Source organism: Prorops nasuta, unplaced genomic scaffold (genome assembly GCF_024137725.1).
Source record: "Prorops nasuta isolate Cenicafe-Biocafe unplaced genomic scaffold, Cenicafe_Pnas_1.2 PNAS00005, whole genome shotgun sequence".
Taxonomy (NCBI): domain Eukaryota; kingdom Metazoa; phylum Arthropoda; class Insecta; order Hymenoptera; family Bethylidae; genus Prorops; species Prorops nasuta.
The window spans coordinates 2,878,680-2,891,908 of NW_027116802.1; the positions used below are offsets into that span (position 1 = coordinate 2,878,680).

The 13,229-nt window shown below is 44.2% G+C and overlaps 1 protein-coding gene across 14 annotated transcripts in view; it reads right to left on the reverse strand.

The window, feature by feature from the left end:
• FoxP (forkhead box P) overlaps positions 1-13,229 on the reverse strand; it is a 182,583-nt gene that overhangs the window by 61,087 nt on the left and 108,267 nt on the right. For 12 of the 14 annotated variants that reach the window (XM_066726702.1, XM_066726704.1, XM_066726697.1 and 9 more), the window contains exon 3: positions 8,045-8,179. In XM_066726702.1, the coding sequence (XP_066582799.1) occupies positions 8,045-8,179 (135 nt within the window). Of the gene's footprint in view, positions 1-8,044; positions 8,180-8,775; positions 9,367-13,229 lie in introns of those variants that run through there. The other 2 variants (XM_066726699.1, XM_066726709.1) reach the window with 2 other exon arrangements.

A 13,229-nucleotide genomic window follows, 5' to 3' on the forward strand; every position in this document is an offset into this window, starting at 1 on the left:
TCCACCGGTATTATATTTGCTTATTAAATTAGCAAGAATTTTTAGCTTTCAATTTTTGCATAGAACTTTCCATTATCCTAATTTTGTGTTTAATATATTTCTTCGATAAAAACGCATACGGTAGGTGTACGTGTTGTACACGATTGGATGGAATCGAATTGGTATGGGTCGGACGAACGAGGTGCAGGGAGAAATGCGAGCACATACGCGAAATAAGTCGGTATCCAGGAGCCAGGATTATCCGCTGCATGCGCGAACTTCTCCCGGTCGTATTAATAGCTTCAACGAGCTTTATTTATTCAGGAAATGAAAATCCTAATAGACTTTTGCCTCGTTGTGATATTTTCCTGCGAGGTATGGCACATGCCCATTATTTACACACGTTATAGCACATACCGATATCAAGTGGCTGCTCGCGCGCTTTTGTGTCCGGCCAGAATCGCCATCAATGATACCGACTGCAATATATAAATATTGTAAATCTTTTAAATTAATTAGCTGTAATATACTATGGAATCGTATAGATAACGATGAGCGTAGGCGAGTTTCGTGTGCGTGAGCATGCGTAGCTGCCAGTGTTGGTGCGCGGTGGGTCAGCTGGTACTGGAAAATCGTGGTAAATATATATATAAGGGGTGGCTCTCGGCTCGGCTCGGCTCGGCTCGGCTCGGTATATACCGATAGCGTTAAGTGTACATGGATGGCAAAAGAGTGGTGCGCGCGCGGTTGGGGCTAGTGGATACCTTTCTCTCGTAGAACAGCTGAAGGTAGAGACGGAGGCGACGACCAAATTGAATTTGGGTTCTGGCCTCTGTTTAGATTCCTCGTTGGTTGTTTAGTTTAGAGGAACAAAGAAAACATCTATGTGTTTATTCTAGCCAGCGCGCTTCGTCCCTCTCAGCTCCCCCTTTTCCCTTCTTGCGCTCTTCTTCCCGCTCTCACGCGTGTAAACTCATTCCTTCTCTCGCCTTTCTCAATTTTCTCTCTCTCTCTCTCTCTCTCTCTCTCTCTCTCTCTCCCCTCTCCATCCTCCTCCTGCGTCCCTATAAGCGAACGCGAGCGAGTCCAGGCGAGCGAGTCTTAACGTATCCACTTGAGTGGCAGCACGCGCTCTCTTTCGCTACGTTCTCACTTCTTTTACGTACACTGGCATTGTTCGCGTAAACCCTTCATCCCCTAAACGCCGCGCTCCGACGATACGCGTCCGGCTTGTTTTTCTCCCCCTGCCTTTTCAACCCTCTTTCGTATTTTTCTCGGTTTAATCGCGCTCGTAAGAGGATGAATGGCGAGCTTCCGCGTATTACTCTCTAATTTCATCGATATTCCTCCCCGTTCTCTCAGGAAAGTAGCCGGTTACATCGCCCTCGCCCGGCCACCCCCTCTCCCCCTCGCAACCGTCTTGAAAATCTTCATTGTTGCATCGTTATCCCATCCCGACAATTCCAACACGAGCCATGTCGTATCTTCCGTGGTACTGGACGATTCGCGTCTGCGCAGCTTTTACGAATTATTTTCAGAGGTGCTTTCCATATAGGTTTGTAATTGTTATTTCATTACCGGAACGATAAACTGTTTTCTCTCGGTTGTTATTTGGATTCCCAGGGCGGGAAGTTCGCTTCGTGCGCTTCGTTCGCTTCTCAGAAGTTTTTGTTATGATAAGTTTGTAGAAGAGCATCTGCTCCAAATTTCAGTCGCTCGTATACATGTATACTATATGCATGCATGTATAATAGTATATTTCTAGCTGACGAAAAAAAAAAAAAAAAAAAAAAGGTGAAGAAGAGAGGAAAGAATTAAGGGCCGTAATTTTTTTTCGTAGATTCGTGAAAGTACCTACCAGATGTTTTGTCAAAGAAATATTATTCATCCGTGAATGAGTAATTTCGAAAATGTTGTGTACACACGAGAGTTATCTTATTATCCAGGATGAACAGTGCTGTACCTAAAAGCACTCTCTTTTTGATTATTGTTATTTGGAAGAAGGCTTGTTGTTTCTCAGGGCTTTTCGGGATTTCTCCATGGAGGAGCGTCTTTGGTTAGCGAACGTTTTCTGAGGATCTCTGGTACGGCGAATAGCAGTTCGCGAAGCAGCAAAACGCCGCAGGGGACGCAATTTCCAAAATAAACGCTGAACGGCGGCTCTGCAAATAATCATCGCGCGTGCTTTTAATTAAGTTCCGCTGTCTGAAGCATGCCCGGTCCTCCACAAGCCCTCGGACTCCGGCTCCTTTCTTCTAATCCGTGAGAAAACCCGAATACAAAGGAGAAACTATATAGCATTTAAGGAACTCACAAGCGAGAACTCTATATACCTAATTGCGCGTCCCTATATAAACTTGATCAACAAATTTTTACAATATTTTATCTGGAAATTTTGTGTTTTCTTGAATAAACATTAATTTGTTAACCTTGAGAGTATTGGCAAATCGATCCTAACTTGGTTTAGAAATTTAAAAAAATTAAGGAGCAGTAGAATGTAGTCAACACTATACTTGCTATAGTGTTTCCGTTACCACGTACTCTATATCGAAAACAGCGATAAGGCAAAACTAGGCAAATATAGAGCGTGTGAAAGGTAATGAAAAACGGCAGATGGGACAGAGAGTATTGGAAAATAAGCATTCTTTCTCTACCAAAGATTTCCAATAACTCGCCCGAGTTATCCGGTAGGGTTGAGTCGATTGAATATACGACAGGGGGAAATTTTTACACAATTATATAGAATAGAATTTATCTTTAATCAATAAGACTCGATACGGTTTTTACAGCTGCTTAAATTTGGTATCTTTCTAGGTACATGTATAGTAAACTGTGAAAAAAACATTTCGCATAATTTCATGACTGGTGTTAGTATTTGCACGTCACGCCACGAAATAATTGACCGTTATTACCTCCAACATCACGAGTTGTTTCAAGTGATTCGATCAACACATAATCACGGTAATACTTTATCAATTGAAGCATATATATATATATACATATATATCCTTTCAACATATCACCAACCTCCACTCCTTCATTCCACTTGATCAATGAGAGTCTCATATATTTTGCACGAAACCTTTCGAATTTTCTCCACTGCTGTATTCATTTTTCTATATTTAAATGCTATACATGTAAACTATAAGAAAGTAACTTGATTTGGCTTCAAAGATGGAAGCGTCGGAAAGACGTTTTGCGCTTCCGCGAAACACTATAGTTTAGAGTCCACTCTGGATCCGAGGATTCGGCTGATAAATCAAAGCCCGTCAGAGCTAAAGTGCTGGGCGATCTTATAGGAATTCGTTTGGCCGGAAGCCAATCAGGAGGTTTCTGGCGATACCACGGTATCCGTGGTACACATAGCCTCGTAGGAAGAATGAATTTTCGTTAATAGAGCGGTAAATATATGTTGAGGAGAGACTTGGGAGATAATGCTATAGCTATCGGCTGCTGCTCAATCCGATAAGTGAATTTCTTTTTGTCTCTTGAATGAGAAAAGTCAGGCTATAAAGTTGTATAGAGATGACGTTTCAAAGGGATGAAGGGGTAAAGCAAAAAGCACTGGGTACCAAATGAATGCATATCCTGCTTCGAGTCTTGGAAGAATCGATAGTTCCTCACGGAGTCTTTCCAATGGTATTTATATGGGAGGGAAATCAGAAATCTACTACGAGAGTTCGACAAGTTCCGCCAGGTAATACTGCTCGGCGGTACGAATGAAGCGTGTGAATAATGAAGGCTAATCGTCCTTGCCAGTCGACCTTAGACCTACGGACGGGGTAGCGAGGTGGGTGCTGCACTGCGACTAGAAGGATGGGATTTCTAGATTGGATTTAAGTACACAGCCGTGAGGTTTCCGTCTCTTAATAATGCAAGCAAAACCAAGACTTTGAGAAGTGCCTGTTGTCGCACACTACCACTTGGGACTTTGACATACTGCCACGAGACTTCCTTTGTCCGCCAAAATTCTACCCCCCACCTATAAATAATCATAGCAAATTCATCGTACTTGAGGAAAAACTCTGAGAATTTATATATCAATAGCAGAATGCATTTAACTATATATATATATTCGAGGATAAATTATAAACGTTTGCGCGGACTCTTTCGTCGGTATTTAAAAAAGTCTTAGTCTTCTGGTGAGGGAATGCTATAGTGCGCTCGAGTAACGATCATCTTTTTGGCATGCCATTAGTATATGAGCGTATGGAACACGTGATAATAAGCAAAAAAAGTGGCTGCGGAGAAAAGAAGAAGAGGAACGAAACAAGCGATAACTGTCACGGAGAAGCAACGCGCGATTCGTATTTCCTCCGGTAACTACCGAGATACGAGTCTGGAGGAGAGAACAACCCGTAGCCGATTTATGAAAATTTTCGTGATTGCGAGGTCATTCGAGGGAATTTCGTCGTGACGAGTCGAGGTTGCTCGATCTTTATGCCTGGACCAGCTGGCTCAACGCGACAGAAATTCTTTCAATTACAGAAAGCGAATTCTCCTTAACTCCGCAGGAGCATCGATATTCATAGCGAAACGTGCTACGTAAAAGTTGGGTTAGGTCGACTTCGGAGAGAGAGAGAGAGAGAGAGAGAGAGAGGACGGGATAAAATATGGAAGAAGCGAGATAGGTACGGGGGGAGCTGAAGAACAGCGCGGGGTATGAGGCACTGTGCGGAGGGTCGAGGAAGAAAAGTATAACGGGGGGAGAGGGAGAGAGAGAGAGAGAGAGAGAGAGAGAGAGAGAGAGGGGATGAAAAAGAAGAATCGGAGGTGAGAGGGTGGCTTGATTGGAAAGGACAGCCTATCCGCAATTTGCGAACCGACGGAGTGGGCGAGAATAAGGCCGGAGGTGAGAATTCGCTTGTCTTTTACCGAGACTTTATTTTACCAACCCCCACAGCACAACTCTCCTCTCTTTCTCTCTAGCAATTTTTCTCGCCATCTCCTCAGCCTCTTCGCAACCCCTTTTTGCATTTCAAGGGACTCGCGCGCTATCCGTCAATACGGGGACCAGCCCTTTCGGATTCTTTCAACCCGCTGTATTAACCCGGACTGAGCACAGTCGACACTAATGAAACGCTCGCGTCACTCGGAATAAAACCTCCCTCAATTATATGAAATACTTAAAGATGAAATTGCGAAAAACAATCCCACCGGCTCATCTGGCGCGCTGTCGTGAAAAAAATTTCAATCCATGTAATATCTCGCGAGTAATAAAATTCTGCGGATGTGCGTCTGTGCAGCGTTGGCGCGCTAAGTCTTCTGCAAAGCTTAATTTGGTAGAAAAATGAGTAGGGTAAACTTCCCAATGGAATCCTGCGGAGCAACGAGATATATTAGCTAATTGGAGGGAGTAGAGACTGCAGTTGGAGATGTTTGAGCATTATTTAGGACATTGGAGAACTCGTGAGGAAATCAGGAAGAAAATCGAGAGACAGCTATTGTTCTCGTATGAAATCGGTTTATCTCCAGCGAGATCCTCCTCTCCTGATACACGCATCTGTACAGCTTCTACATGATTCTCGAATAATCACGCGACGTCTTCCGCTTCCGTAACCGCTCGAGCATTTCCCGCCTTTCTCCATCCCGCAGCGGAGACCTGGCCTCCCCCGATGTCAAGCTAGAGTTTCCCCCGAGCCCCTTAAATTATAAACAATGTCAGGCTTGCGGGACTCCGAGTAGATTCGAGCCACGGAAACTTGCTTTCTTGCCTCTTTCACTCCTTGATTCGCCGAGAAACGTGTCCTCGCGCGCCTCGCTACGTCTGACTTTCGTGCCAAAACTCGTCCGGACGCGCGTCCCAAGCTTCAATCTTTTATGAGACAACCAAGCTGCTCTTTGGCGAAACGAGAATTCTAATCGCGTGGCAACTTATAATTACCATTAAACTAAATCTTCGATAAGCTCTCGCAAATTAAATGCCGCGGCTATACTCTTTCGTCTTTCCATCCAAATAAATGTACGCAAGAAGAATATTACAAATTAATCTTAAGAATCGCACTAGAGTTTAAAAACGCCGGATAAAGATTTTTTGAATCATTTATGTTTTTTACTGGAATAATAATTAATAAAGTGCCATACACGCGACATGTAATAATTAACTATAGACGTCGAAGCATGAAGTAGCCTGAATCGAGTGGCAACATAGCAGAGCAGCGTCGTCAAGTGGCAAGGATCGTCACGTGGACAGTTATTGGTCTCGCTCGCTGTGTCGAGTGTCGTAGTCGCGTTCATGTTACTCGTGTCCTACATCTATATAATATATATATATATATATATATATATGTATGTATAAACGTATAACGTGCCCAGCATGTTCTACCACATTAGACCAAGACTGGCAGGTAAGTTTCAGAAGCCCGATGGCGTAGGTTCGAGTATTTCGCGATTGGATACGCGCAAGACAATCGGTCGAATTAAGGCAAAAGTTGGGACATCAGCAGTTTCCCAGGGAGAATTCACGCTAAACTGCGAGAGGGAGACTGTGAAAGCTGTCCACTAGGCATGACTTAACCACCCGAGGACCGGAAGTCTGCAGAGAGCGGTCAGCGAGAGTATATAGTCTTGAAACAATCGTGAAATTTGACAAATTCCAAAGTTTATCCCTGGTTCCATTTAAAGGCCTTCCATTAATTCCCGCAACTATACTAATTAACGAATCCTTTGCTGTATACTCGCGCGAGGATCATCTCTTTCTGGCCTATCCTTTCTCTCGCGGCCAAAGTACTCGTTCCGCTCAGGTTTTTTCTCTGACTTCTCTCGCGTCCAAGCCGAGGAAACCAACTGAACGTACGATTAAAATAAACCCAAAAGTATCTGTGAGTTTACTTAGGTATACGTGTCAGCCAGAAGATAAGCGAATCTCTGTTTACACGTAACCAACAAACTGGCAGATGTACGTGTCGCGCGTGTAATTCACACGCTCGTATGGGTATACACTTATTTACGCACTGCGTCACGTGAACTTGATATTCGTACGTATACATGTAGCTATCCAGTCGAGTGTGCGATATAGCCACCACACACTCGTCTGTGTATGCTAATAACGAGGTTCTAGTGGGCGGAATTTTAAACATTCTTGCTTATAATAAATACATAAATGTTACATCACACTCCTTCCAGAAATCCTGCAGACTCGCCTCTCTTTCTATAGAAATTACAATTATTTATAATAATTCGCTCTCAATATATCCCTTACTTATCAGCAAAGTTATTTCATCTTTCATACAGAATATATGTATATTGTAATTTTATTCAACCTGCAGTGTAGAATGTTGATCGAAATTGGTACGCTCGAAGACGCTTCTGATTCATCTCGCATCATAGCGATGGATCGCGCGAGAGATTATTGAGCAAATTTTCAGGAGGGTTCTTGTAATATTTGCCGATCTTTCGGACCTATTTCTCGTCGGGGCTTTCAAATAGTTCAAGGCGTGATTTAGTTACGACGGTTTCGAGCTTGGCGCACCTGAGCTGTATCGTTTTTCTTTGGAAAAGGAGACCGCCGAAAAGAGGCTGGTTTTAAAGGCCATAAAACATTTGTTTCCCTCGGCGGTGTTAGCCGAGAAATAGTGGTATATTGCGCAGCAGTAGCCGAGGAAGGCGGCGGGAGGCGCGGGATTTTGAATTGAATTTAAAATCAAGGGGCTACGATTTTATGGCAGTCGGGTGTCAAATGCGCCTAGGACCTCTATAGCCCCGCGTGGCAAGCCGCGGAATTTCGCTTTAAAGTCCTCACACTTGGAGCCCCCGGCCCGACCGACACTCTTATCGGTTCGCCTCTACTTTATCCTTGTGCTCCTCGAGGATACCGGCGATCGTTCAATTCCAAAACCTATTTCTCCCACTCTGCCTCGACCCGAGAGGGAAATAACCCTAATAAACCATCTTTCATTATTTTTTGCCTCGAGAAATTAGAGCTTCGCTCCACCGGGGAGATTCTCATTAAGATCGATGCTTCGTGTGAAAAAAGAGGAGAAGAAATTTTGCAGATTGAGAGACGAATAAATGCGCGCGTGTATATATATATATATATATGGGAGGTGAGATTAATTCCTCTTACCTGATCGTTGTCTTGTTGGTCCTGGCCGTAAGTGGGTGTTTCACCATTAGGGGTGGTTGCGGCTGAAGGTCGTTGCGACGTTGACAAGTTGATCGCACCGTCTCCATCCGTGTCATGATCCATTATGCCATCGTCCTGAAATCAACGTCATCGTCGCGTCATTTGAGTGAAAATTATCGACCGAGTCGCGCGCTGTACGACGATGGTCAGCGCGCTACCACCGCGCGAGGAGAGCGACGGGAAAACGGCAAAACCGTGAATAAGATTCTTGCGATTCCCCATGCGCATCGACGAGCAAGCAAAAATAGATCCTCACAATGTCTTTACACGATGCACGATTATAGATTGAAATGACGCACGTGAATGACCTCACGCACACGCGGCGCTAGTTGCTATATATCGTGGCAACAAGGAGCTAATTATATTTCTGCCCGGAAGTAATGGCAAAAAATTACTCGCTATTTCAGAGCAACTGTATTACTGATGCATGCAGCTCGGCTTCGCCAGTAAGCCAAGAGGTCGTACAAGAAATGTCTTTGTACGCGCTCTTTCGCTATTTATCGCTCCATAATATAGACCTATACTTATGTCTATACATGTATATATATTATAAAGCGCTAAAGTCTCTATTTTCCTTTTTTCAACCACAATCTATATATATGTATACAAATAACTCTGGAAACTGAGATTATCGTGTGATAGAGAGAGAGAGAGAGAGAGAGAGAGAGTACCTGAAGTCCCGCAAAAGGATATTTCGCAAAGCTTGAAACTTCCTGTTTGCGGCTCCAGAAAGAATTATTGACAACTACGCTGCTCATATATAAGTTGCACTGAACAAAAATTTATCCAATCGAATGTGGTGCACTGGCGATTTTCGCAATAGATCAACGACACTGCTCAGGTAATCCACGATCACTGTGATTTTCTCGGTGATTATATCTCGCTATCCTTGATGCGTGCCAGCAGTGTGAAAACGTAGTATAATAATCCTGAATGAAGGTTCGAGGCACCATTGAATTTTTATCACTGTCCACTATGAAACTACAGCACGAATAGAAATAACACAGGGGGAAAAAGAGAGTAAAAGAGTTTGCACGTGTGTATGTGTGTTTCAGTGTGTGTATTTACGGGAAAGATAGAGAATAGGGGTTAGGAATTGAGGGGAGAAATCGCGTTTTACGAAACACTCGATAAAAATTGTTGAAGGGTGAAGGGTGAAGGGTGTATATATGCACGAGAGAGAGAGAGAGAGAGAGAGAAAGAGGGATAAAAGGAAAAGACTTTGCGAGGTGAGTGTGAGGAAAAAGAGAAACGTTAACGCGTCGGACGAGTAGCGAGGACTAAACACTAAAAGCGGCACATACCGAGCAGCGGCCCAACCGGCGGCGGGGCTGTTGCTTATTGTGTAAATATAAACAAATATAGTTGAAACCAACCAACAGGCCTGGTTTCAGGCTGTCCCTTCCCTCCTCCCTGACGGGTTTCTTCACCGGCTTCCCCTTCCAATTTCGCTTCTTCCGTGCCACCCCGTCTAGCGGCTGCAGCCGCTCTCTCCCCCCCCCCCCCTCCAAAACGCACCCACCCTTCTCGCTACACGTCCCTGACCCCGCTACCTTCGACAGCATACGCCTCGCTAGTCGCTCTACGTTCATGACGCATCTTACTCTCTCGATCTCTCCCTCTCCTTCTCTATCTTGCCTTCTTCTTCGTCTACGACCAAAGCCCCCCCCCCCCCCCCACCTTCCACCCTCCCACCCTCGCTCCGCGCGTTTCCCTTTCTTCTTCTCGCACTCCCACGCACACACGACGAATTCTCATCGTAGCTGCCACTCGTTCGCTCGCACATCGAGTGACTTCTCCACCGCAGTCAAAGACAATCCAATCACTGTTGAATATTATTTTTTTTTGTTTTTGATAATAATTAAACACACCACATCCCTAATATATTTAATTGGTATACAGATTGCAGTAAAGCTAACAAGGTGATTGAAAATTATCGAGACAAAATTTCTTATATACCTGAAGAATTTCCTATGAATAGTACGTATTACACAAATTGTGTTTATTTATCGAGACGTTTGTCTAATTCATTATCATAATTGTGTAATAACCTTGAGACTTGGCTCTAGTCGGATGTTTTGTCTATGAAATCGTGTTTACCTTTACTTTCAGCGGGCATACTCGGTAAATAGCAACAAATATCGTTTTTCATTTGCCATGGGAGTGGAAAATGACGGAAATTGGCGTAAATAATCGTTATCTCCAAATTGAATATTGTATTTATCGGTGAGTGGAGTGCGTATGAGAGGCAACCCGGGGCCGATGAATATATGTGTATATATAAGCGGGTACATACACGTGTGTGTCTGGTCGCGCGAGTGCGCGCATATGTCTGACGCAACTCGAGCCAGTGGCTCGAGTTTTGTAGAAACGAACCGGAAGTGGGGCCGAAAATCTCTCTTAGGAGCGGCGAACTCGCGCGCTTCTTTTCCAACAAATTCCGCGCATAAGAATTTTGCCTTTCCATCGGCATAATCCGACAAAAAAGAAATACGCGCTATTTCGCCTTGTACGTCGTACCATTTGAACGTTAAATGGTCGTTGGGAATTGGAAAAAAAAATTCGGGTCACGTGTGAAGCGATGGATAAGCCTGGGCAATTTGTGAGAGGTTTTTCAGACGTATTGGGCGGAAATCTACGGTTTTATACAGGCATTGTTGCCGAGCTAAGCATATGCCACGCCGTTGATCTCTCGAGAAGGGGAAATGCGTTGCCGGTCCTATGACAACAAAACTGGAGGCAAAAATAGATGCGGTCGCTCGCCCTACGATGTATGGGTATATATATGCCTATGCCATATACGCTAAATATGTATTTATTAAGTAAACAACCTTCGCTCAGGGACCAGTCGCTTTCTCGTTTCCTATTTCACGAAAGTGATTCATCTCGCCTTCTACATGCTGCAACCGTTTTATACGAATTACACAAATCAAATTAAAATAACGCTCTATATATATATATATATATATACATACATATTTATAATAGGAATTTCAATAGGAAAATTAGCAATTGTAAGTAGAAAAGGAATTCACGAACACATTATATTTTTCAAGAAGGTATATATATATATCTATAGAAAAAGTGTAGTGAATGTGATTGTTATTTAACGCGTTCGTATATACACAGGAAATGGCTGGTTATTTTGGAAGGGCGGTGAATAAAACAAATAATCGGGGAGTATCAAAATGATGAGGGATTAGGAGGAGAGGGGAATTCTATCGAGAGTAAGAGAACCACGAGGTAAACGTCAGCGGTCCTTTAGGGTGTATCGTGGGTCTTTGGGTGAATGGAGGTTCGTATATATATATATATATATATATGTATGCTCTTATACGGGGAGAGGGAGACATTAGTACACCGTAAACGGGGTCGCCCCTCTAAATAATAAACGAGAGGATTTAAGTCCTGGACGCGGGGAGCTGGAGGATCATGGTGAAAACACTTGAATCTGAAAAATTAGCGGGTTAACGAACTGTCGTCCACTCTGGTCCCGTTGCTGTCCAGTAGCCACACTGAAATTGGACGAAGGAGGGACTGAGAGGGATGAGTGGGGGATGGTGCAAAAGGCGGTGGTGGTCTAAACGCGGAGTGCTGGGCAGGAAAAAAGGGTACCCAAAAGGGTTGAATTAATGTCGCGATAAATATATGATTTAAGGTGGAAACGTTTGCAACTCCGGCTAATTTTTTATCTCAGACCGCGAGTACTTGTACCTCCCTCCTGAGCTCGCAACCCATTCGATCCTGTAGGAGTGGAGAGCCGAGGAAGCGTATATGTGTACAGTATGCATGTATAAATATATTGGTCTTTCTTCGGATGTGGAGCTATACGAGCACGACTCTCCATCGCGTCGGTGTGTCCCTTTCACACAAACGCTGCACCTTCCATCCTTATACGTACCCTCTTTTTCGTTCTTTCGACGCTTTTTACTCCAGACGAGGACGCGGCCAGTCCGATTAAGGGGGGCAGCTACTACGGAGTAGGATCTACATACTTTTTGCCTCCTCTCTCTCTCTTTTTTTCCACCACGTAATTTACTACCGTCGAAAATTTAACCGGACGCTCTCGGTTTTTAATAGTTAGCGTCGCAGCGACTCTCTCTCTCTCTCTCTCTCGGCTTTTATTCCTTCTTCCACGCTTGAATCGAGACTCTCTTATTTTCCGCCTTCGCCCCCCCCGGGAGCGAAGCGCAACGTACCGGTATCGCTCGCAGCAACACAGTTACGATGAAAATTACGAGACTATTAAACCCCGGCATTCATGGGGCATTTTATGTCATTCCCCCCCACGACCGAATTTTAGCACAGATTACTCATCGGTTTCTTTTCTGTCACCACGTCTCAATCCTATCGGTCCCGTCGTAACTATACCTCTGCGCACTCTATCCCGATTACCGCAGTCTTTTACAAAAACCATGCATTCAAGACTTTTCTTCAAAACTCGCTGACGCTTCTCTTTTAATTAATGATATATAATCTGTCGACGCAACAGATTAAATCTATGTAAATATAAATAAAGAAAGAAAATTTGTGAAAATCTTAATTAAAAAGCCGAAGGGAGAAGTAAAGGCAACTATCGAAATAGAAAAATTGATCGTAGCGTACTGTAATAAAAGTCTGGACAAGTGGGATAGGAAAATATCCGGTAAGAGATGAAAAAAGGTGAGTATTTCTATGAGATAGCTGGTGGAATAAAAGGAAATTACGAAGCGCATCGAGAGCAGGAACGGATACAGGGACGTAGGTAGTCGTCCCTGGGGACGCTGGGAGGAACATTCTCACGTTCCTTGACAATCGTTTCCGTTACATTCCGCGCGAAATGGAAACGATTCCCCGGTAACTGGCAAGCAGAAGCAGCCGCACGGCGCACACATACATACATACGTGCCGGCATCGCTTCGGCGTAGGGGAGGGTCGTACGTCGTCGGACGCGCTACCCCTTTCGACGTCAGGCGTCCCGACGGGACCGCAAACACGCGTTCTCCAATTATCTACATGGCTTGACGAGGCGCGAGACTCGCTCGTCCTTCCGTCTCTCCCTATATATATATAGCTCCCACAGTGTATCAACGACTCACACGTGACGATCGTCTTTTGCCGTTGAACGAGCCACCCGCAGCACTAT